Genomic DNA, 26,447 nt, shown 5'->3' with positions numbered 1-26,447 from the left:
TCCATACCCTGGTACATTTTGCAGTGAACTGACAGTTATACCTTTTCTTCCTGAATTTCAATAGTGTAGATTGCTCTTAATTGTACCGAGAGGTTCTGCCATCGTCTTCGTCTTCCTCCTCATCCGAGTCCCTGAGTGAGAGAAGAGCACTTCCCCCTTCATCACCTGAGTCCTCAGTCTCCACTGGTCTGGATGAGGATGCATTTGGACTAGGTGGTGGATTCTGGGGCTCGGCCTGAGCTGCTGGCTTCTGCATCAATATGGACCTGACGGATCTCAGCGAGTTTGTAAGTTTCTTTACAGAGGAGAATAAGTCCTTGTATTGTTGGGACATTTCTTTCTCCACCAGATCTTTAATATTGGATCTGCACATCGCCTTCTGACATGAATCTCTAAGGGGGTTCTTGCAAGAAGGACATTTCCTCTGGCTTGGTGGATTTATAGGTTTAGTTTTTCCTAACGCTTTTTCCTGCAGCGACAAACAATTTTAAACTAAACCTAGTGCCCCTAAACACTAGCAAACCCACCACCAAACCAGACAAGAGACAGAAAAACCCAAGCAGAAATGATAGCAAGGCACCCAGTCCACGCTACAGGGTCCGAGTGAAGTAACCTCTGATCCGGCAGCTACAGGCTCCCCTCAGGGAGGGAACAAACAAAACAAAGCCCAAATGGATCAAGAAAAAGGCACCACTGTACCTCTCTTACCTGGGGTTGACCGGTGCTAGGGGCGCCTGCATCCGCCATGGCTGTTTTGTTCTCGTCTATCTTAAAGAGTAAAAACAGCAGCAAGCAAGAAAACCCACAGGTTTTTTTAAATGTTCCCGGTCTCTGCGTCATCAGCGAGGGCTGGAAATGGAAGCACCGGTCTTCTGACCCGCCCCCTGGCCTCTGCATTCCAGGCGCTTGGAACCAGGAGTGCCACGCCCCCTCAGGAAGCCGCATCGCCGAAAATGACTCCCTCGCTGGCCGGGACCCAAAACCGAGATGTGGGACACCGCTGACCAGCAGCGGCCCCTGCCCAACCACCAGAGCCAAAAACAAAACAGAATGTGGGCACAGAGACACCGCACCTCGAGGGTCCTAACTCCCCTGAGATGGAGAGACCGGAGACACCGGGACACCCCCCGTCCCTGGGGGGTTTCTGGATGGTCACTAGATATAAAACAAGAGGTAAGCCTGACACTCCCCAGCCTTGGAGAGAGCACAGCTCCCTGGTTCCAGGCACATGTTTCCACCATGGCGGAGGAAACACAATAACTGAGGCCATTGTGGAAGAGGAGGGATTTAAAGGCTGCATGTGTTTCCTGTGAAGAAAGTGGTTGTCCTGAAAGGCGATTTGAGAAAGATGTGCATTGAGCATTTTTTTTAAAGTGTGGACTTATACTTTAACCTCCACATATGGAAAGGCTTCTTCACAGTAAGAGCTGAGAAAATGTGGAATAGACTTCATTAAGAACTGGTTCTGGCCAGCAGTGGCGTTGCTATGGGGGTGTAGGGGGGGGGGGGCTGCACCCACGTGACCAGAGAGAGCCACCCTGCCAATCAGCGCCATCAGAGAGAGCAAGCCATGCTGTTAACCAGCGCCACCAGAGAGAGACATGCCATGCCACTAACCAGCGCCGAGAGAGAGAGAGAGAGAGAGAGAGAGAGAGAGAGAGAGAGAGAGAGAGAGAGAGAGAGAGAGAGAGAGAGAGAGAGAGAGAGAGAGAGAGAGAGAGAGAGAGACAGACATGCCACTAGCCAGCGCCACCAGACACAGACATGCTGCTAACCAGCGCCACCAGAGAGAGACAGACATGCTGCTAACCGGCGCCACCAGACACAGACATGCCGCCAACCAGCGCCACCAGACACAGACATGCCGCCAACCAGTGCCACCAGAGAGAGATCCATGCCGCCAACCAGCGCCACCAGAGAGAGCCATGCCACCAACCAGCGCCACCAGAGAGAGATCCATGCCGCCAACCAGCGCCACCAGAGAGAGAGCCATGCCGCCAACCAGCGCCACCAGAGAGCCATGCCGCTAACCAGCGCCACCAGAGTGAGCCATGCTGCTAACCAGCGCCACCAGAGTGAGCCATGCTGCTAACCAGCGCCACCAGAGAGCCATGCCGCTAACCAGCGCCACCAGAGTGAGCCATGCTGCTAACCAGCGCCACCAGAGTGAGCCATGCTGCTAACCAGCGCCACCAGAGAGCCATGCTGCTAACCAGCGCCACCAGAGATGGCCATGCCGCTAACCAGCGCCACCAGAGAGAGCCATGCTGCTAACCAGAGCCACCAGAGAGAGCCATATACACAAATAACAAAAATACACAAAGCCACTGCCAGGGTGCTACAGTACGGACCAGTCTCGCCCTGGGCACACAGAGTGAGCGAACGTCCAGCTGGAGGGATCACTGTATTGATTTCCAAAATGTGTTCCAATGAGCTCCAACGCTCTGCTGCTGGCCTGGCATCAGGTGACACCAACCCTAGTGACGCCACTGCTGGCCAGCTCAGTGGCTTATTGGATTTATTCATAAATATATAAAGTATACCTGGATACTGACATTTATAACTAAAAGTTCATCCTGAGAATATCTGAATGCCTCACGGGGTATTCCCTGTTTGCTCCCCTGCTGGAGCAAATTATATCAAGCTTTATTTTTTTGCCTTCCTCTGGATCAACTGTGGGTATAGGATTGCGTATCTGAAAGTTGTGTTTTTGTTTTTTCTATTGGTTGAACTAGATTGACTTGTGTCTTTTTTCAACTTGGCTAAATATGTAAAGGACATACTCACATCTAGACGGCTTATTCCATAGTTAATGTCCAAAATGACATGGTAGACACCCCAACAAGACAGATTATATCCTGCGGTAGGAATCATGATTGGTAAGGGATTGAGGAATTTAGCTTTAGATGTGACTTCTTGCTGCAACTTCGGCCCAGCCTTGGCGAGAATTGCTCTTGAGACTTGTCCAGCATTTACTTTCAGGTCAGCGCCAAGTGAATTCACGATAATTGTTGTCTGTGAAAAAAATAAAAAAGACAAGCAGAATCGTTATTACTACAGCAACAATGTAACACCTCAGATTTCAATGTAGGCTGTATATGCATGGAGTGCGGTGCACACAGTACTTGTGTCTTTACATCTTCCATACTGGCTGCTTATTAAACATTAAAAACAAACCAGCGAGCCCATTTCACCATGTTTAGTCCATATATAAGCAAAACACTTTTTTTTTTTTCCTTTTCTGGATCTGTACTATACATTTGTAGCACCCTCCTAGATAGGGTGCCAGAATTTTAGGTAAATTAGGTTATTTTTGGCTCCTCTATAATCATTGGAGCAGCTGTTGATTTCTTCTGGCTGATTTGGGTTTCACAGGCTGCAGGTTTGATTGCTTTCCCCTGCCTTACCCTGACTTATAGAAATCAAGAGGTTGAGCAAGGCAAATGGGCGGTAGGGATGAGCTTTCAGTTCTGGTCGAACAGGAGTTAGACTCGAACATTGGCTGTTCGCTCATTCATCGAAAACCGAACATTATGGGCCGTTCGTGCCAAATTCAAACGCCATGTAATGACCCATAATGCACTGCGGATGCTCAGTGCCAATCAGAGCGCCCTCAGTTAGGAGAGCTGTAGTTGCCCAAAGGCAGCGTGCCTTTGGCCAATCATGGCTCAGGGGGACTAAGTCCACGCCCCACACTATATAAGATTGCCTGCATGTCGGCCACGTGTAGTGTGTTGTTGGCGTGGAGAGAAAGAGAGTCTCATTTAGATTGAGCAGGCAGATTATTCAGTTAGCTGCAGTGTATTTAATATATATATATATATATATATATATATATATATATATATATATATATATATATATATATATATATATATATATATATATATATATATATATATCTCCACTGTATCCAGTTTCGCTATATCTGACTGCAGGCCATTGCTGGTGTACTGTTTCTAATATACTTCAGGCAGTGTACACAGTATACAGTGCTGTGCACCCATAGTGCAGTTGCTAATTTTTCTGGTGGCCAATACAATACACCCATAGTTATTACAGTACAGTGCACCCCTAGTGCAGTTGCTACTACTTTCCTGGTGGTGTACACGGTATACAATACAGTGTGTTTTGTTTTGCTAAACAAAATTTACATCATGTCCGGTGGGCCACCAAGGAGAGGCAGATGCTCACAGGCCACTAAAAGAGGGCAAGCAGGCTCTGTGTCTACAGTCAACACAGTGCATCCTCAGCACTTATATGTCAGTATTACATTGTATATCATGTATGTTATGTGATTATATGTCAGTATTACATTGTATATAGTTTCATAGTTGCTAAGGTTGAATAAAGACACCAGTCCATCCCGTTCAACTTGAGTGAGCACCTACAATTGTCCCTATCCCTGTATATTACACATTTACATCAGTCCCTACCCTCAAGGAGCCACAATCCAAGGCCCCCATTCATATACTAGGGGTCAATTTTGGACAGAAGCCAATTAACCTACCTGCATGTCTTTGGAGTGTGGGAGGAAACCGGAGTACCCGGTGGAAACCCTCCACAGGGAGAACACGCAAACTCCAGGCAGGGAGTGTTTTGGTTGGGATATGAACCAGTGACCCTTCTTACGGCTAGGTGAGTGCTAACCACTACACCACTGTGCCACCCAAATATCATGTATGTTGTGTATATCATGTATGTTGTGTGATTATATGTCAGTATTACATTCTGTATTTATTCCCCTTATGTTTCCTATTTGTGTGATTTATACTGAAGCCAATTGACCTGTGATCGCTGTTCCCTAAATTGCCCCGTATTTCCACATCTGTGATCAGGTCTGTATTGTTGGTAATCAGTAGATCCAGTAATGCTTTATTTCTAGTTGGTGCCTCTACCATCTGACCCATAAAATTGGCCTTCAAGACTTCAAGGAACTGGTGAGCCTTAGGCCGCGTACACACGGGCGGATTGTCCGCCCAACTAAGTACGTCAGACAGTCTGACAGACTGTCCGCCGTACTTTTCAATGAACGGACTTGACCACACATGATGAACGAACAGTCCGCGGAAAACTTGCGCGATGACGTGTACAGCACGTACGACGGGACTCGAAATTCGACGTGCAATACACTGCAATGCAACCTTCGGCCGTGTAAATCCTTTCTGAGCATGCGCCATACTTAGTCCGTCCAACTTGCCTACTAACGTGCGGACTGTCCGCTGAAACCAAGTTTCGACGGACAAACTTACGGAAATTCCGAAAGACTTAGTCCGCCAGACTGTCCGCTGAAACAGTCCGCTGAAGCCCACACACGAGCGGACTGTCCGCTGAACTGTGTTTCAGCGGACTAAGTTGGCCGGACAATCCGCCCGTGTGTACGCGGCCTTAGATGAATGTGCGGTTCCCTCCGCCTGTCTAAAATCCCCCATTATGATAACACTTCCCATCCTTGCTGCTAATCCAAATTGTAATAGGAGGTCCCCCTCCCCCTTCTCTCTCAGGTTAGGGATCTATAGCATACTCCCAGTATTATTTTCCCCTTAGCTTCACCCATAAGGATTCCACCTCCTCCCTAGCTCCCTTAGTGATGTCTTTGCTCACATTCACTTGTACATTATTCTTGATATATATCCCCCTTTTTTACCCTCTCTAGCCCTGCGATATAGGGTACACCCTTGAATATTTGCCAGCCAATCATGAGAGATCTGTAGAACCAGGTCTCTGAAATTCCCACAAAATCCAAATCCTCCTCATACAACAGTATCTCTAGTTCACCCATCTTGTCCGCCAGGCTCCTGGCATTGGTGAACATGCCACGTAGTTTAGACCGGTCACATATTATCCTTATTGGGTGTTCAGAGATTGCAACTAGGACTTTTTACTATACTTACCTCGGGTTTATGTGCTTTGGTGAACCTACCACTAATGCCCCCAATACTAAGTAGACCTTGGACTTGGCTTTGTAGTAGTAGTAACTTAACCGATTCCCGACTGGCTCACGCCGATGTACGTCGGCAGAATGGCGTGGTTGGGCAAATGGCCGTACCTGTACGTCCCTTTAAATTTGCCGCTGTGCCATTGTGTGCAGGCCGGGACCGCCGTGAGTTGAGTCGCGGGTCCCGTGGACTCGATCACCGTGGGGATACCCGCGATCGTCCCATGGGGACAAAGAATTTTGTAGATGCTAATGTAAACAAGCATCTCCCTGTTCTGCCTAGTGACAAGTGTCACTGATCTCTGATCCCTGTGATCGGAGCAGAGATCAGTGACATGTTACACACAGCCACGCCCCCAGTTAGAAACACACCCCTTGACACACTTAACCCCTACACTGCCCCCTAGTGGTTAACCCCTTCACTGCCAGTGTCATTTACACAGGAATCACTGCATTTGTATAGCACCGATTGCTGTATAAATGGTCCCAAAAATGTGTCAAAAGTGTCCACCATAATGTGTCGTCATAAAAAAAAAAAAAAAAAAAATGTAATAAAAATGCCATAAAACTATCCCCTATTTTGTAAATGCTATAACTTTTACGCAAACCAGACACTTATTGCGATTATTTTTTTTTTTTTACCAAAAATATGTAGAAGAATACGTATCGGCCTTTTTTTTACATATTTTTGGTTGATATTTATTATAGCAAAATGTAAAAAATTATGTGTTTTTCTCAAAATTTTCACTTTTTTTGTTTATAGCGCACAAAAAAAAAAAAAAAAAAAAAAAAAAAAAAAAAAAGGCAGGAGGTGATCAAATACCACCAAAAGAAATCTATATTTGTAGGAAAGAAAGGATGTCAATTTTGTTTGGGAACCACGCCGCACGACCGCGCAATTGTCAGTTGAAGCGATGCAGTGCCGAATTGCAAAAAGTGCTCTGGTCAGGAAGGGGGTAAAATCTTCTGGGGCTGAAGCGGTGAAAAGTATATAACTAAGGGCAAAACTTTTTTTTGGTTTTAAATAGAGTGGAGAGGAATTAAAGCCTCTGTCTGGTTTTTACTGCTGTCTGTGCCCCTGTTAAAGGAGATTCCCCCTCTCTGTGTGTCCTGTTTACCATTGTCATTGAAAGAAAAAGTAAAAGAAAATCCCAAATTTGGGTCGTCCCCAGAAAAGTAGTAGAGGGGAAATCTTCCAATGGGAACACCAGTTCTGGTGACCTGGGGGGGGGGGGGGGGAGGCCCCAAGGAAGTCCCTTAATTTGCGGGCATTTTGTCTCACCTCCTGTTTGGCTGTGGGACAGGAAGTGAAGGGAAATCTCTGCAACGGGACACAGATGGTGAAAAAACAAAAAAAACAAAAAAAATAAAAACCTGACAGGGGTTATTACTCTTACTCTATCAAAAAAAATAAATAAAAAAAAATAAAAAAGGTTTTGCCTATGGCTCTACTTTAACCACTTCCCGCCCCTCATATGGCAAAATGACGGCCGGGCGGTGGTTCTGTTATCCTCACTGGGCGTCATGTGATATCCAGCAGGATAAGCCGGGGATGGGCAGCGTGGTGATAAGTGGTGTGATGTGTCACTGACATACCGCAACTCCGATCGTGTTAAAGGCCCTCTGATGTAGGCCCTTTACCACGTGATCAGCTGTGACCAATCACAGTTGATCACAGCGTGTAACCAGGAAGTGCCTGTCGGGCGCAGGGGCGGATCCAGGGGGGGGGCAACGGGTCAATTGCCCCCCCCGAGATTACCGGCAGGCTGGTTCCGCGGGTCCAATCGCGGCCGGTTCCGCGGGTACCAGCGGGCCGGTTCCGCAGGTCCAATCGCGGCGGGTTCCGCAGGTACCTGCTCGGCCGGTTCCGCGGGTCCAATTGCGGCCGGTTCCGCGGGTACCCGCGCTGAGTGGACGGTGAGGGGGGGGGCGGCTTCGGAGGGCTGCTGGCCAATCAGGAAGCCAGCAGGCAGGGGAGCAGGGAGATGACATCATCTCTCACTGCCCTGCATCCCTCCAGTTCCGCCCTCACTGTGTAAGAAGCTGTGTGCAGCAGAGAGATTGCATCATCTCTCTGCTGCCTATCTTCACTCTGGGACCCAAGAAAAGACCACCTTAGCAGAAAAGTGACACAGTAGGTGACAATCCGCAATGTGTGGCAGGCTACGTGGCAAGTGGCAATCCGCAATGTGTGGCAGACTACGTGGCAAGTGGCAATCCACAATGTGTGGCAGACTACGTGGCAAGTGGCAATCCGCAATGTGTGGCAGGTGACGTGGCAAGTGACAATCCGCAATGTGTGGCAGACTACGTGGCAAGTGGCAATCCGCAATGTGTGGCATACTACGTGGCAAGTGGCAATCCGCAATGTGTGGCAGGTGACGTGGCAAGTGACAATCCGCAATGTGTGGCAAACTACGTGGCAAGTGGCAATCCGCAATGTGTGGCAGGCTACGTGGCAAGTGGCAATCCGCAATGTGTGGCAGGCTACGTGGCAAGTGGCAATCCGCAATGTGTGGCAGGCTACGTGGCAAGTGGCAATCCGCAATGTGTGGCAGGCTACGTGGCAATTGGCAATCCGCAATGTGTGGCAGACTACGTGGCAAGTTGCAATCCACAATGTGTGGCAGGCTACGTGGCAAGTGGCAATCCGCAATGTGTGGCAGACTACGTGGCAAGTGGCAATCCGCAATGTGTGGCAGACTACGTGGCAAGTGGCAATCCGCAATGTGTGGCAGGTGACGTGGCAAGTGACAATCCGCAATGTGTGGCAGACTACGTGGCAAGTGACAATCCGCAATGTGTGGCAGACTACGTGGCAAGTGGCAATCCGCAATGTGTGCCAGAATACGTGGCAAGTGGCAATCCGCAATGTGTGGCAGGTGATGTGGCAAGTGACAATCCGCAATGTGTGGCAGGCTACGTGGCAAGTGGCAATCCGCAATGTGTGGCAGACTACGTGGCAAGTGGTAATCCGCAATGTGTGGCAGGTGACGTGGCAAGTGACAATCCGCAATGTGTGGCAGACTACGTGGCAAGTGGCAATCCGCAATGTGTGGCAGAATACGTGGCAAGTGGCAATCCGCAATGTGTGGCAGGTGATGTGGCAAGTGACAATCCGCAATGTGTGGCAGGCTACGTGGCAAGTGACAATCCGCAATGTGTGGCAGGCTACGTGGCAAGTGGCAATCCGCAATGTGTGGCAGACTACGTGGCAATCTGCAATGTGTGGCAGGTGACGTGGCAAGTGACAATCCGCAATGTGTGGCAGACTACGTGGCAATCCGCAATGTGTGGCAGACTATGTGGCAAGTGGCAATCCGCAATGTGTGGCAGACTATGTGGCAAGTGGCAATCCACAATGTGTGGCAGACTACGTGGCAAGTGACAATCCCCAATGTGTGGCAGGTGACGTGGCAAGTGGCAATCTGCAATGTGTGGCAGGCTACGTGACAATCCGCATCTGGTGGCAGGCGACGTGGCAAGTGACAATCCGCAATGTGTGGCAGGTGACGTGGCAAGTGACAATCCGCAATGTGTGGCAGGCAACGTGGCAAGTGACAATCCGCAATGTGTGGCAGGTGACGTGGCAAGTGACAATCCGCAATGTGTGGCAGGCTATGTTGCAAGTGGCAATCCGCAATGTGTGGCAGGCTACGTGGCAAGTGACAATCCGCAATGTGTGGCAGACTACGTGACAAGTGGCAATCTGCAATGTGTGGCAGGTGACGTGGCAAGTGACAATCTGCAATGTGTGGCAGACTACGTGGCAATCCGCAATGTGTGGCAGACTACGTGGCAAGTGGCAATCCGCAATGTGTGGCAGACTACGTGACAAGTGGCAATCTGCAATGTGTGGCAGGTGACGTGGCAAGTGACAATCCGCAATGTGTGGCAGACTACGTGGCAATCCGCAATGTGTGGCAGACTACGTGGCAAGTGGCAATCTGCAATGTGTGGCAGACTACGTGGCAAGTGGCAATCCACAATGTGTGGCAGACTACGTGGCAAGTGGCAATCCGCAATGTGTGGCAGGTGACGTGGCAAGTGACAATCCGCAATGTGTGGCAGGCTACGTGGCAAGTGGCAATCCGCAATGTGTGGCAGGCAACGTGGCAAGTGACAATCCGCAATGTGTGGCAGGTGACGTGGCAAGTGACAATCCCCAATGTGTGGCAGGTGACGTGGCAATCCGCAATGTGTGTCAGGCAACATGGCAAGTGACAATCCGCAATGTGTGGCAGGTGACGTGGCAAGTGACAATCCGCAATGTGTGGCAGGCTACGTTGCAAGTGGCAATCCGCAATGTGTGGCAGGTGACGTGGCAAGTGACAATCCGCAATGTGTGGCAGGTGACGTGGCAAGTGACAATCCGCAATGTGTGGCAGGTGACGTGTTAAGTGACAATCCGCAATGTGTGGCAGGTGACGTGTTAAGTGACAATCCGCAATGTGTGGCAGGCTACGATGCAAGTGGCAATCCGCAATGTGTGGCAGGCTACGATGCAAGTGGCAATCCGCAATGTGTGGCAGGCTACGATGCAAGTGACAATCCGCAATGTGTGGCAGGTGACATGGCAAGTAACAATCCGCATTTGGTGACAAGTGACGTGGCAAGTGACATCCTCAGGGCTCCCACTGATTCTGCATTATGGTGAGTTGAACCATTTAATTTTATATTACAATGTAATAATAGAAATAATGCGCTTCAATCATCCTGACACCATAACAACCATGGTGCCGTAATGATTGAAGCGCAAATACCAGCCATTTCCCATATAAATTGCCCCCAAAAAAACATATTTTATAGCAGTGCCCCTCCCGAGATTAGACTCTGGATCCGCCCCTGGTCGGGCGGTGGGTGGGGTGTGTGCCCTGATAACCAGCGCAGGGATTATCAGTGCCGCCTATCAGTGCCCATCAATTCTACATATTAGTGCCTCCTCATTAGTGACAATCAGCGCCTTGAGGCGATTCTGTTTGCATTTGCAGCGCTATACAAATCTTTCATTCAGTGCCCATCAGTAAAGAAAGAAAACATTTTATAACAGAAACAAAGAACAACTTTTTTTTTTTTTTTTTTTTTATTTGTTAGGCTCGGTTCACACAGGGGGCGACTGCGATCTGACTTCAGGTCGCTCTAGGTCGCCTCAAGTCGCCTCCAAGTCGCGCTGTAGAAAAATGAATGTGAGTCAATGGAGCTGTCTTAATATACGCTACTGCAGTAGCTCCGACTTTAAAAAAAGGTTCCTGTACTACTTTTAAAGTCGGAGCTACTGCAGTAGCGTATATTAAGACAGCTCCATTGACTCACATTTCTACAGCGCGACTTGGAGGCGACTTGAGGCGACCTGAAGTCGGATCGCAGTCGCCCCGTGTGAACCGAGCCTAAGGGCCGGTTCACACAGGGGGCGAATCGACTTGCCGTGCCGCGACCTGACAAGTCGCCCCCGTTCTGTACAATGGAACCGTTCTAAGAGGAGCGACTCGAGTCGCTCCGTCTTAGAAAAAAGGTTCCTGTACTACTTTTGGGCGACCTCGGGTCGACTTGCATTGACTTCTATACAGAAGTCATTTGCAAGTCGCCGCTGAGGTCGCGGCAGGTCGCGGCGAGGCAAGTCGTGTCGCCTCGCATCGCCCCCAGTGTGAACCGGCCTTAAAGCATAAAAAAAACAAAAAACAAAAAAAACAAACAAACACAGTGGTGATTAGGGATGAGCCGAACACCCCCCGGTTCGGTTCGCACCAGAATTTTCCAACAGATGGGCAAATCCGTACGAACTTTAGAACCCCATGGAAGTCTATGGGACTCGAACGTTCGCAATAAAAAGTGCTACTTTTAATAGCCAATATGCAAGATAGTGTCCTAAAAAGGGTTTGGGGACCTGGCTCCTGCCTCAGGGGACATGGGTCAATGCCTAAAATGTTTTTAAAAATGGCCGTTTTGGCGGGAGCACTGATTTTAATGACGATTAAAGTGAAAAAAAAAAGTGAAATCTTCCTTTAAATATGGTGCCTGGGGGGTGTCTGTAGTATGCCTGTGAAGTGCCACGTGTTTCCCGTGTTTAGAACAGTCCCTGCACAAAATGACATTAAACGGAAATAACGTCATTGAAAACTGCTTGCGGTTTTAATGTTATATCTGGTTCTGGCAATATGGATGAAAATCATTGAGAAAAATGGCATGGGTAGCCCTCCCTGCCCATTACCAGCCTATTTGGGTCTTGTACGGATATTAATGGGAACCCCGTACCCATATTAAAAAAAGGAAATGCGTGTGGCCCCCAGGCCCTATATACTCAGAACAGCAGTATACAGGCGGTGCAAACAAGACAGGGACTGTGTAGGTTTGTTGTGTTAAGTAGAATCTGTTTGTAATTTTGAACTGGTACATTTTTAAAGTGTAGCTTCAGTCAAAAAAATCTAAAAATCTAATTAAAAAAAATAATAATTTGACGTGGGGGTTCCCCTAAATATCCATACCAGACCTGAAGGGCCTGGTAATTGAATTTAGGGGAACCCCTATGCTTTTTTTTTTTTTAAATCAATGAATGAATTGTGCTCCGTAATACAGAGAACACTCACTGAGTGTTCTCTGTATTAAGGGAGCCGACAATTGAAAGTGATTTTAAAAGACTTTTTTTCCTTGCGAAATGACACTTTGTGCAGGGACAGTTCTAAGCACGGGAAACATGCGCCCCTTCACAGGCACACTATAGACACCCCCCAGGTATGAAATTTAAAGGAATATTACACTTTTATTGTTTCACTTTAATCATTATTAAAAATCACTGCTCCTGAAAAAACAGCCATTTTGAAAACTTTTTTTTTGCATTGATCCATGTCCGTTGGGGCAGGACCCGGGTCCCCAAACACTTTTTAGGACAGTAACTTGCATATTAGCCTTTAAAATTAGCACTTTAGATTTCTCCCATAGACTTGTACAGGGTGTTCCGGCTTTTCGAATTTGCCACGAACACCCAAATTGTTCACTGTTCGCTGAACAGGCAATGTTCGAGTCGAACCCCAACGCTCATCCCTAAACACTATAAGCCCTCAAAGTGACTCTTGGTAGGCGCTGGAGCGCCCTGCTGTGAACGATGATCTCAAGAATTGTAAAAACATGCCATTGTTGAACAGTGGTAGAAAAATAGGGCCTGGTGGTTGTGGTGCTGGTGCCACAACACTGTAAATCCTCACAGTTACTCTGGGTGGGCGCAGGAACGGGCCCTGCTGTGAAATATTATATCAACAATTGTAATTACATGCCCCTGTTAAACAGGGGCTGAAAAATTGGGCTGGTGGCATCACCCAGAACCAAAAATATTCTTCCAACATATCAGCGGAGGAGGAAGAGGATAGACAGTCAACATAACAGGACAGTCACTCAGCATCAGCATAGGCAGTCTTGAAGGGATGTGGTATTTCAAAAAAAATTATTCGGTTACATCAGCTTCAGGTGCTTGGTAGCTGGTGGTGATCCAAGACTGATTCATCTTTATGAACGTCAGTCGGTGGACAGGCGCACCCTGTGATCGGTAACAAAGCCACCAGCAGCACTGAAGGTGCTTTCCGAAAGAACGCTGGATGCAGAACAGGCCAGTAGCTCAATTGCATACTGTGCAAGCTCTGGCCAGTGATCCATCCTCAAGATCCAGTAAGCCAGAGGATTTTTGGTGGGGAAGGTGTCCAAGTCTGACCTTGCCCCTAGGTATTCCTGTACCATGTAAATCAGACGCTGGCGATGGTTGCTGGAACCAATCATACCTTGGGGCTGCGGACTAAAATATTGTCTGAACGTATCGGTCAGACGGCCACCTTCTCCACCGCTCCTTCTGACCGATGCCTCAGCAACACGTTGTCCAGGACCAGGAGTTTGTAACCTCCCAGTCTCTGGGAATGCGTTGCACAAACCTTTCTGCAAGACCACCTGGAGAGGTCTCATCCTCTGCTCCCTCTGCGACGGCAAGATAAGGTCGGCAACTTTACCATTGTACCGTGGATCAAGGAGAGTGGCCAGCCAGTAATGGTCCCTCTCCTTGATCCGAAGAATACGAGGGACCTTCCGCAGGCTTTGCAGGATCAGGGAGGCCATGCAGCGTAGGTTAGCTGAGGCATTCGGTCCGGAGTCCTCTGGGTCACTAAGGCCAACATGATCCGCAGCTACCTCCTCCCAGCTACGTACAAGTCCACGGGTTTCTTGGGACTGTAAATCATCCCTACAAGACTGCTGCTGCTGATGCTGAGTGCCAGCCTCCACCTCCATGCTGACACAATCGTCCTCCTCGTCCTCTTCCTGTGTGATGGGTGGGAAAGCAGGAACACTGTCAGGATAAAGGAGGCCTTGAGAGGCAAGGAAGTCCTCTTCCTGCCTCTGTTCTGCCTCAAGTGCCCTGTCCATTATTCCACGCAACGTATGCTCCAACAGGTGGACAAGAGGTACAGTGTCACTGATGCATGCACTGTCACTGCTCTCCATACTTGTGGCCTCCTCAAACGGTGACAGGACAGTGCATGCATCCCTGATCATGCCCCACTGGCGTGGTGAGAAAAAACAAGCTCCCCTGACCCTGTCCTGGTGCCGTAGTCGCACAGGTACTCATTGATGGCCCTCTGCTGCATGTGCAGCATGGCCAACGTTGAGTTGCACCTGGTGGGCATGTCACATATAAGGCAGTTCTTGGGCAGGTTCAACTCCTTTTGGAGCTCAGCCAGCCGAACACAGGCATTAAATGATCATCGGAAATGCACACAGACTTTCCTGGCCTGCTTCAGGACATCCTGTAAGCCTGGGTACCTGCCCAAGAACCACTGCACCATTAGGTTAAGGACGTGAGCCACACAGGGCACATGGGTCAGTTGTCCCTGTCGGAGGGTGGAGAAGAGGTTGGTGTCATTGTTGCAAACCACCAATCCTGGCTTAAGCTGGCGTGGTGTCAACTACCTCTCGGCCTGCCCCTGCAGAGCTGACAAAATATCTGCCCCAGTGTGGCTCCTGTCCCCCAAACAAACCAGCGCTAGCAAGGCATGGCATAGTTTTGCCTGCGTACTTGCGTAGCCCCTGGAACGCCTACGGAGCACCGCTGGTTCCAAGGACAGAGCACTGGAAGAGCCCATGGAGGAAGAAGAAGAGGAGGGGGTGGAGGAGAGAGGTGTGTCACAACCAATAATAGCATTTTGGAGGCGTGGTGGCGGAACAACCTCCAACACTACTGCACTTTGTCCCGCATCCTTCCCAGCTGCCTGAAGAGTGACTCAATGGGCCGTGAAAGATAGGCAACGTCCCTGTCCATGCCTGCTGGACCATGAGTCAGTGGTAATATGCACCTTACCGCTGACCGCCCTGTCCAGCGAGGCAAGGACATTGCATTCCACATGCCGGTAGAGAGCCGGAATCGCCTTCCATGAGAAAAAGTGGCGTTTGGGGACCTGCCACTGAGGAACCGCACATTGTACAAACTCACGGAAGGGGGCCGAGTCTACCAACTGAAAAGGCAGCAGTTGAAGTGTTAGCAATTTAGTCAAGCTAGCATTCAACCGCTGGGCATGTAGATGGCTGGGAGTGTACTTTCTACGGTCCAGCAGCTGGGGCAGGGAAATTTGCCTGCTATAAATCGGATGTCGGTGTACCACTAGCAGAGTTCCCGGAAGCACTTGGCTGTGACACACCTAATTCTACACCTTCATTCCTCTCAGAGCAGGTTTCAGAGAGGACTGAAGGTCTAGTGGGGTTGGAGATGCCAGCTGATGAGGAGCAAGGAGAGGTCCGCTTTGTTCTTTGGTGTGGGTCTTTGAGGTAAGCTTGCCAACGAGCTGCATGGCAGGTCAACATATGTCTGGTCAAGCATGTGGTCCCCAAGTGGCTGATGTTTTGGCCACGCGAGATACGCTTGAGACATATGTTGCAAATAGCAGCGGTGCGATCTGATGCACTCGTCTCAAAAAAGGCCCACACCAAAGAACTTTTAGAATAACGCGCAGAGGCAGCGCCCTGCACAGGCGGAGCTATGCGGTGTGATTCAGTCGGTGTGCTGCCCCTAAGCTGGCCCCCGGAGGGCATCCTGCCTCATTGGATATGTGCCTCCTTCTCCTCTCTCCTACCAGGTACCCACGTGGAGTCAGTGCCCTCATCATCCCCTCCCTCTTCATCACTGGAGCAAACCTGGCAGTATGCTGCAGCTTGTGGAACATGACTGCCAGATTGCTGTCCTTCTTGAGCATCCCCTCTCTCTGTGCTCACGCTACTGCCTTCCTGTAGCTGAGTATCATCATCAGAGCCTACAAAACACTGGGCATCCTCCTGGAGCATGTACCCAACACTGTGCTCAAAGAGTTCAGGAGACTCCTCAGGAGGACGTGGTGGGTCTAGGGAAGGAGTCACTGATGATGACGACATTGAGACGAGGGAAGACGATGTGTTAGCAGCTGCTTTGCTAGTACCCTGAGCCTGGGTGAGAGAGGATGAGGAGGATGAAGAGGGCTTTGTCATCCACTCTACCAAGTGTTCGGCATGATGCGGCTCAACATGTCCAGCTGCCAAAAATAAGGACAAGCGTGTCCCATGGCCACGTGCTGATGACGATGCACCGCGTCCAAGACCAGCAATGTTGTCTCTAGACACAGAGCCTGCTTGCCCTCTTTTATTGGCTCGTGCCTGTCTGCCTCTTCTTGTTGGCCTTCCAGACATGGTAATGGCCTGAAGGGAGATGGGAAAACCAGCAATTGGGTAGTGTATATTGTGCTGGAGGCACACACAACACCCACTAACTTCTGCAGATGCCTTTATTATAGAATACCAGCAATAAAGGGTAGATACAGGTGTATATTGTGCTGTGCTGGAGGCACATAACACACACTAACTCCTGCAGATGGCTCAATTAGAGAAGAGCAATATAGGTAGCTACAGGTGTATACTGTGCTGGAGGCCCACAACACCAACTAACTCCTGCCGATGGTTTAATTAGAGAAGAGCAATATAGGTAGATACAGGTGTATACTGTGCTGAAGGCACACAGATAACACCCACTAACTCCTGCAGATGCCGGAACACTACACAAGTAGGTGGCCTTATATAGTGTGGGGTGTGTACTACAGAGCCTGAGCTATAATTGGCCACAGGCATCCTGCCTGTGGCCAATCATGGCTCTCCTCACTGCCGGTGCTGTGATTGGCCAAGCATGCAGGGTCACAGTGCATGCTTGGCCAATCATGAGCCAGCAATGCACTGCGATGGCTCAGTGCATTGTGGGCCGTGAGCACCACACAAATTTGGCGCGAATGGCCCATAACTTTCAGTATTCGCCGAACGTGCAAACAGCCAATGTTCGAGTCGAACATACGTTTGACTCGAACACCAAGCTCATCCCTAGTGATCAGTTAGAAGAATGCTCCTTACATTGGTGATCAGTGAGAAGAACGTTCCTTACATTGGTGATCAGTGAGAAGAACGTTCCTTACATTGGTGATCAGTGAGAAGAATGTTCCTTACATTGGTGATCAGTGAGAAGAATGTCCCTTACATTGGTGATCAGTGAGAAGAATGTTCCTTACATTGGTGATCAGTGAGAAGAATGTTCCTTACATTGGTGATCAGTGAGAAGAATGTTCCTTACATTGGTGATCAGTGAGAAGAATGTTCCTTACATTGGTGATCAGTGAGAAGAATGTTCCTTACATTGGTGATCAGTGAGAAGAATGTTCCTTACATTGGTGATCAGTGGGAAGAATGTTCCTTACATTGGGGGTCAGTGAGAAGAATGTTCCTTACATTGGGGGTCAGTGAGAAGAATGTTCCTTACATTGGTGATCAGTGAGAAGGACGTTCCTTACATTGGTGATCAGTGAGAAGAATGTTCCTTACATTGGTGATCAGTGAGAAGAATGTTCCTTACATTGGTGATCAGTGAGAAGAATGTTCCTTACATTGGTGATCAGTGAGAAGAATGTTCCTTACATTGGTGATCAGTGGGAAGAATGTTCCTTACATTGGGGGTCAGTGAGAAGAATGTTCCTTACATTGGTGATCAGTGAGAAGGACGTTCCTTACATTGGTGATCAGTGAGAAGAATGTTCCTTACATTGGGGGTCAGTGAGAAGAATGTTCCTTACATTGGTGATCAGTGAGAAGGACGTTCCTTACATTGGTGATCAGTGGGAAGAATGTTCCTTACATTGGTGGTCAGTGGGAAGAATGTTCCTTACATTGGTGATCAGTGAGAAGAATGTTCCTTACATTGGTGATCAGTGAGAAGAATGTTCCTGAAATTGGTGATCAGTGGGAAGAATGTTCCTTACATTGGGGGTCAGTGAGAAGAATGTTCCTTACATTGGTGATCAGTGAGAAGAATGTTCCTTACATTGGTGATCAGTAGTGATGGCCGAACGGTTCGCCCGGCGGTCGTTTCGCGGCGAATTTTGGCTGTTCGCGGTTCGCCAGACTATTGGCGCCGTTTGCCCGGCGGACTTCTGTGTTTTTACTGTGTAAAAGAACTTTGACCTGATGACACATCCATCATGGGGTACAGGACAGCCAATTGAGACATTACAGCACATGGACACTTGGACATTCCCCCTAACCTATAAATACACCCGATCCGGCGGCCATTTTACATTCTTCCTTCTGTCACTATAGGGAGAGGTTGCTGTGTGGAGTAGGGAGAGATAAACCACTAGCTATTTGGTACACAAAAGTTCTTTTCAGGACTGGTATAGGTGTTAGGTGTATATAGGTTTGCTGTGCTACTGATTGTTGCAGCAGCCTGAGTGTCTTTTGTTAGTTTAGAGAAAGGGACAGGACGGTGTGTGCTGCTGTAGGGACAGTCAGTTTAGTCATCATCATCATTAGCTGTTACTATCAGGTCCACAAAAGTGCTATTCCAGTAACCAGTTATTGTTCCAGTCTCCTCTGTTTTTCCATTTTATATAGGGACAGGCAGGAAGCAGTGTGTCAGGCAGTGAGGGTCAGTTTAAACAGTAGCTGTTACTATTAGTTCCACAAAGGTTCTTTTCAGGACTGGTATCAGTGGTATGGTAATAGGCTTGTACATGTATAATATTCTTTCTTCCAAATATAGAAAGAATATTATACTTGACTGCTGCCCTTCTGCTGCAGTCTGCTAATCATTCACAACTCACTTGTTCCACAAAGCTCTTTATCAGGACTGGTAACTTGGTCTAGGGTGCTACAGTACATAGGGTTGAGTGAGGTACAGTCTGCCATTCTATAAGGACTGGTATAGGTCCACAATACATAGGGTTGAGGTGCACTACTGCTGACCGCTGCCCTATACTGCAGCAGTCCTTCATCGGTATAGGGACTGAGAGTTTTGTCACAGGGTCATTTAAAAAATGACAGGCAGAGGAAGAGGCAGGCCCTTCCGCAGGGGTGGTAGGGGTAGGGCAGGAGCAACAGGCTTGAGCCAAAGAGGGAAGTTGCAGAATGTGCGTTCAATTACTTTAAAGGACGCACCAGACTTGGTTGAGTGGCTCGCTCAGCCTTACTCTTCTGCACCCTCCTCATCCTCTCGATCTGCACCCTCTTCTTCACTCTCTGCTATGTGCACCCCAAAGACACTACCACCAACAACACCACCACATACCTTCCGCTTGAGTCACAGGAATTATTTTCCGATCCATATCAAGACATTTCTGATGCGCAGCCACTCTTGGTATTGGATCAGGAAGAGGAGGTAGCAACAACCGCCACTCAGCAGTCTGACGACAGTACCCAGATCAGCCCAAGGAGGAGGTTGGTCCCCGGGGTTGCTGCCTACTCCGAGATCTCTACTTATAGCGGTGGGGAAGGTGACGTTGATGATGACGTGTCTAGTGATGTCACGTGGGTGCCCACAAGAGAGGAAGAGGAGGGGAGTTCAGAGGGAGATATGGACCAGCAGATAGGGAGGAGAAGCAGGAATAACTTACATTGCACAGGAGGGACAAAGCAGACTGCAAATGTATCAGGAGCGAGTCATCGACCATGTACGGTCACATCTGGCGCTCCCAGGACACCGGCACATGGCTCCGCAGTGTGGGCTTTTTTTAACGTGTCCGCTGCTGACAATAGCGTTGCCATCTGCGATCTTTGCAGTCAATGCATTAGTCGCGGTAAGCCCAACACTCACCTAGGGACGACCGCCTTAAGAAGGCACATGGGCAGCCATCACCGAGCCGAGTGGGAGCAACGGAACACACAAAGCCACACTGCAGGCTCTCACCGTCCAGCCTCGTCTTCTACTTCTCCTTCTCCTCTCTCCTCACAATTGTCCTCCACTCCACCTTCCATCACGCCAAGCTCACGTTTTTCTGCCAGAAGGCAGGCTTCCGTGGGCCTAATGTTCGAGCGTAAAAAAATGATGACGCCGGATAACCCTCTTGCCCAACGGTTGACGGCTGGCTTGTCAGAACTCATAGCCCGCCAACTAATGCCATATAAACTGATGGACTCGGAGGCCTTTTGCAAATTTGTGGCCATTGGAACACCACAATGGAAGGTCCCAGGAAGGAGGTATTTCTCAGAGAAGGGCATCCCAGAGCTATATGGCCATGTTCAGCGGCAAGTGAATGCATCTCTGGCACACAGTGTCGGTGCCAAGATACATCTGACCACAGACACGTGGTCTAGCAAACACGGGCAGGGAAGGTATATCACTTTTACTGCCCACTGGGTGAACCTTCTGACAGCCGTCAAGCATGTAACCCGTGGCACCCGTGTAGATTTGGTTTTACCGCCACGGATTGCATGCAGGCCTGACTCTTCTTCTCCTCCTCCTCCATTCTCCTCCCTCTCCTCCTCGGCTGACTCCTCCTTTTCCGCTGCTAGTGTCTCTTCCGCTGCGCCGCCCAAGCTCCCGAGAACCTATTCGACATGCCAGGTGAGACGTTGCCATGCCGTGCTGCGTCTGTTGTGCCTGGAAGCCAAGAGCCACACTGGCCCGGCACTCCTTTCAGCTTTGCGTTCACAGGCAGATCAGTGGCTAACACCGCTCAATTTGACAGTTGGTAAAGTGGTGTGTGACAACGGTGCCAATCTGCTTAGCGCATTGAGACAGGGCAAAATCACGCACGTGCCATGCATGGCACACGTCTTAAACTTGGTCGTGCAGCGATTCGTTGTCAAATACCCTGGGGTCCAGGACATCTTGCGGCAGGCAAGGAAAATCTCGGCCCATTTCAGAAGATCTTACACGGCCATGGCTCGCCTTGCTGACATTCAGCGGCGACACAATCTGCCGGTTAGACGTCTTATTTGCGATTGCCCGACGCGATGGAACTCAACCTTCTATATGCTTGATAGGCTGCTCCAGCAGAAACGTGCAGTTAACGTCTACCTGTATGAACTCTGCAGCAGAACAGGTTCTGGGGAGCTGGGGCTTTTTTCACCGCGCCAGTGGCTGCTCATGCGCGACGCATGCAGACTTCTGCACCCATTTGAGGAGATCACCAAACTGGTCAGTCGCAGCCATGGCACCATCAGTGACATGGTACCTTATGCCTTCTTTATGGAGCGTGCATTGCGTCGTGTCATTGATCAAGCTGTGGAGGAGCAGGAGCGGGAAGATGAGGAAGTCGCAATGCTGGATGAATTCCCAGGGGGGGCTACTCTATCTGAGACAAGTCAACAACAGGAGTCTGAAGAGGAGTCAGAGGAGGATGGTACCGGGGCGGATGAGGAGGAGCAAGAAGAGCATGCTTTAAACCTTTCTGAGACCCCTGTTGTTGTGCGTGGATGGGGAGAGGAGAATGAAGAGGACGATATTATCCTGGATGATGAGCAGGAGCCAGGCCTCCACACCGCTTCCACTTTAGTGCAAATGGGGGCCTTCATGCTCCAGTGTTTTAATAGGGACCCCCGTATAAAAAGCATAAGGGTCAAGGACCAGTACTGGGTGGCAACGTACTTAGACCCCCGGTACAAACACAAAATGGCGCAAATGTTACCGCCGTCGCAGAGGGCTGTCAGAATGCAGCACTTCCAGGCCTTGCTTCGAGAAATGCTGCATTCTGCTTTTGCGTGCGCTGGCAGAGGAGCAATTCCCACTCGCAGAAAAGGAGTTGCGGGTACCAATCCAACAGCGCCTGCAAGAAGAGGCCGGTTTGAAGATGTGTTGGTGACTTCGGATATGAGGTCATTCTTTCAGCCGACCCATCGACAGGTGTCATCCGGATCCAGCATCAGGGAACGCCTAGACCGTCAGGTGTCCGACTACATCGGGTTAACAGCCGATGTGGACGCTCTGAGGAGTGATGAACCCCTGGACTACTGGGTGGGCAGGCTTGACCTCTGGCCAGAGCTTGCCCAATTTGCAATGGAACTGTTGGCTTGCCCCTCATCCAGTGTCCTGTCCGAAAGGACGTTCAGCGCAGCAGGGGGGATCATGACCGATAAGCGTACTCGCCTAGCTCACGACAGTGCTAACTACCTCACATTTCTAAAAATGAATGAGGCATGGATCTCGGAGGAATTCAACACATGTGACCAGTAGACCATGTATATGTCTATAAACAATTTTTTTAATCGAGCACAGAGACCTTCTTTCTTCATTTGGCTCACTTCCTTGTCCAAAAAAAGCACACCGTACTATATGCCCGTACCCTCCTCTTTGAAGAGGTTGAGCGGTGTCATATTTCTACTGGGGCTGCTTATTATGAGGGGCTCCCACCATCCCTGTGCTGTGCTGACATCCTCCTGGGGCTGTACCTCTGCTGTGCATATTATGAGGGGCTCCCACCATCCCTGTGCCGACTTCCTCCTGGGGCTGTACCTCTGCTGTGCATATTTTGGAGGTGCTCCCACCATCCCTGTGCTATGCTCATTTTGAGGGGCTCCCACCATCCCTGTGCTGTGCTGACTTCCTCCTGGGGCTGTACCTCTGCTGTGCATATTTTGAGGTGCTCCCACCATCCCTGTGCTATGCTCATTATGAGGGGCTCCCACCATCCCTGTGCTATGCTGACTTCCTCCTGGGGCTGCTTACGGTGCAGGTGTCAGTGCTGTATATCACGGTGCTGATGTCAGTGCTCTCTGTCACGGTGCTGCTGTCAGTGCTGTATATCACGGTGCTGGTGTGAGTGCTTTATGTCACGCTGCTGATGTCAGTGCTCTCTATTACGGTGCTGCTGTCAGTGCTGTATATCACGGTGCTGGTGTGAGTGCTTTATGTCACGCTGCTGATGTCAGTGCTGTATATCACGGTGCAGGTGTCATTGCTGTATGTCACGCTGCTGGTGATCATCTCCTGCACCCTCTTCTTTGCCTACCCTGGTCCCTGACCTTCCGTCTCCTCCATTGCCTTCATGCGCTCCACAGTCCTGAATTGTCACAACAATTTCCCATATAAAAAAAGAATGCTTGTAGTTGTCGATCCCAGATTCACCTCATACATGTGTTATGTCATTGGCCATGTGGTGGGACTATGTTTGCACAGCTAATAATTATTTTGTGGCTGCAAATTTGACCTATAGGTTTGCGAAGTTCGCCTCCCATTGAAGTCAATGGGGCCCGCCGCGAACGTTCCGGTTCGCGAACTATCGGCCGCGTTCGCGAAACGTCCCGTCGGAAGTTCGTCCATCACTAGTGATCAGTGAGAAGAATGTTCCTTACATTGGTGATCAGTGAGAAGAATGTTCCTTACATTGGTGATCAGTGGGAAGAATGTTCCTTACATTGGTGATCAGTGAGAAGAATGTTCCTTACATTGGTGATCAGTGAGAAGAATGTTCCTTACATTGGTGATCAGTGAGAAGAATGTTCCTTACATTGATGATCAGTGAGAAGGATGTTCCTTACATTGGTGATCAGTGGGAAGAATGTTCCTTACATTGGTGATCAGTGGGAAGAATGTTCCTTACATTGGTGATCAGTGGGAAGAATGTTCCTTACATTGGTGATCAGTGGGAAGAATGTTCCTTACATTGGTGATCAGTGGGAAGAATGTTCCTTACATTGGTGATCAGTGAGAAGAATGTTCCTTACATTGGTGATCAGTGGGAAGAATGTTCCTTACATTGGTGATCGGTGAGAAGAATGTTCCTTACATTGGTGATCGGTGAGAAGAATGTTCCTTACATTGGTGATCGGTGAGAAGAATGTTCCTTACATTGGTGATCAGTGGGAAGAATGTTCCTTACATTGGTGATCAGTGGGAAGAATGTTCCTTACATTGGTGATCAGTGGGAAGAATGTTCCTTACATTGGTGATCAGTGGGAAGAATGTTCCTTACATTGGTGATCAGTGGGAAGAATGTTCCTTACATTGGTGATCAGTGAGAAGAATGTTCCTTACATTGGTGATCAGTGGGAAGAATGTTCCTTACATTGGTGATCAGTGGGAAGAATGTTCCTTACATTGGTGATCAGTGGGAAGAATGTTCCTTACATTGGTGATCAGTGAGAAGAATGTTCCTTACATTGGTGATCAGTGAGAAGAATGTTCCTTACATTGGTGATCAGTGAGAAGAATGTTCCTTACATTGGTGATCAGTGAGAAGAATGTTCCTTACATTGGTGATCAGTGAGAAGAATGTTCCTTACATTGGGGGTCAGTGAGAAGAATGTTCCTTACATTGGTGATCAGTGGGAAGAATGTTCCTTACATTGGTGATCGGTGAGAAGAATGTTCCTTACATTGGTGATCGGTGAGAAGAATGTTCCTTACATTGGTGATCGGTGAGAAGAATGTTCCTTACATTGGTGATCAGTGAGAAGAATGTTCCTTACATTGGTGATCAGTGGGAAGAATGTTCCTTACATTGGTGATCGGTGGGAAGAATGTTCCTTACATTGGTGATCGGTGGGAAGAATGTTCCTTACATTGGTGATCGGTGGGAAGAATGTTCCTTACATTGGTGATCGGTGGGAAGAATGTTCCTTACATTGGTGATCGGTGGGAAGAATGTTCCTTACATTGGTGATCGGTGGGAAGAATGTTCCTTACATTGGTGATCAGTGAGAAGAATGTTCCTTACATTGGTGATCAGTGGGAAGAATGTTCCTTACATTGGTGATCAGTGAGAAGAATGTTCCTTACATTGGTGATCAGTGGGAAGAATGTTCCTTACATTGGTGATCAGTGAGAAGAATGTTCCTTACATTGGTGATCAGTGAGAAGAATGTTCCTTACATTGGTGATCAGTGAGAAGAATGTTCCTTACATTGGTGATCAGTGGGAAGAATGTTCCTTACATTGGTGATCAGTGAGAAGAATGTTCCTTACATTGGTGATCGGTGGGAAGAATGTTCCTTACATTGGTGATCAGTGAGAAGAATGTTCCTTACATTGGTGATCAGTGGGAAGAATGTTCCTTACATTGGTGATCAGTGAGAAGAATGTTCCTTACATTGGTGATCAGTGAGAAGAATGTTCCTTACATTGGTGATCGGTGGGAAGAATGTTCCTTACATTGGTGATCAGTGGGAAGAATGTTCCTTACATTGGTGATCGGTGGGAAGAATGTTCCTTACATTGGTGATCAGTGGGAAGAATGTTCCTTACATTGGTGATCAGTGAGAAGAATGTTCCTTACATTGGTGATCGGTGGGAAGAATGTTCCTTACATTGGTGATCAGTGAGAAGAATGTTCCTTACATTGGTGATCAGTGGGAAGAATGTTCCTTACATTGGTGATCAGTGAGAAGAATGTTCCTTACATTGGTGATCGGTGGGAAGAATGTTCCTTACATTGGTGATCGGTGGGAAGAATGTTCCTTACATTGGTGATCGGTGGGAAGAATGTTCCTTACATTGGTGATCGGTGGAGAAGAATGTTCCTTACATTGGTGATCAGTGGGAAGAATGTTCCTTACATTGGTGATCGGTGGGAAGAATGTTCCTTACATTGGTGATCAGTGAGAAGAATGTTCCTTACATTGGTGATCAGTGAGAAGAATGTTCCTTACATTGGTGATCAGTGAGAAGAATGTTCCTTACATTGGTGATCAGTGAGAAGAATGTTCCTTACATTGGTGATCAGTGAGAAGAATGTTCCTTACATTGGTGATCAGTGAGAAGAATGTTCCTTACATTGGTGATCAGTGAGAAGAATGTTCCTTACATTGGTGATCAGTGGGAAGAATGTTCCTTACATTGGTGATCAGTGAGAAGAATGTTCCTTACATTGGTGATCAGTGAGAAGAATGTTCCTTACATTGGTGATCAGTGAGAAGAATGTTCCTTACATTGGTGATCAGTGAGAAGAAATGTTCCTTACATTGGTGATCAGAGAATGTTCCTTACATTGGTGATCAGTGGGAAGAATGTTCCTTACATTGGTGATCAGTGAGAAGAATGTTCCTTACATTGGTGATCGGTGGGGGAAGAATGTTCCTTACATTGGTGATCAGTGAGAAGAATGTTCCTTACATTGGTGATCAGTGAGAAGAATGTTCCTTACATTGGTGATCAGTGAGAAGAATGTTCCTTACATTGGTGATCAGTGGGAAGAATGTTCCTTACATTGGTGATCAGTGAGAAGAATGTTCCTTACATTGGTGATCGGTGGGAAGAATGTTC

General features: G+C 48.5%; 1 protein-coding gene across 1 annotated transcript in view; it reads right to left on the bottom strand.

The window, feature by feature from the left end:
• The window catches only part of LOC143973867 (protein mono-ADP-ribosyltransferase PARP9-like), a 77,701-nt gene that overhangs the window by 40,888 nt on the left and 10,366 nt on the right, over nucleotides 1-26,447 (bottom strand). Inside the window, exon 2 of the mRNA XM_077474738.1 lies at nucleotides 2,788-3,015. Within this exon, the coding sequence (XP_077330864.1) occupies nucleotides 2,788-3,015 (228 nt within the window). The remainder of the gene's footprint in view (nucleotides 1-2,787; nucleotides 3,016-26,447) is intronic.

This window comes from Lithobates pipiens, unplaced genomic scaffold (assembly GCF_037356315.1).
Source record: "Lithobates pipiens isolate NorthernLeopardFrog02 unplaced genomic scaffold, aLitPip1_a1.2 Scaffold_126, whole genome shotgun sequence".
NCBI classification, from domain to species: Eukaryota; Metazoa; Chordata; class Amphibia; order Anura; family Ranidae; genus Lithobates; species Lithobates pipiens.
This window is presented reverse-complemented; position numbering and strand designations above follow the sequence as displayed.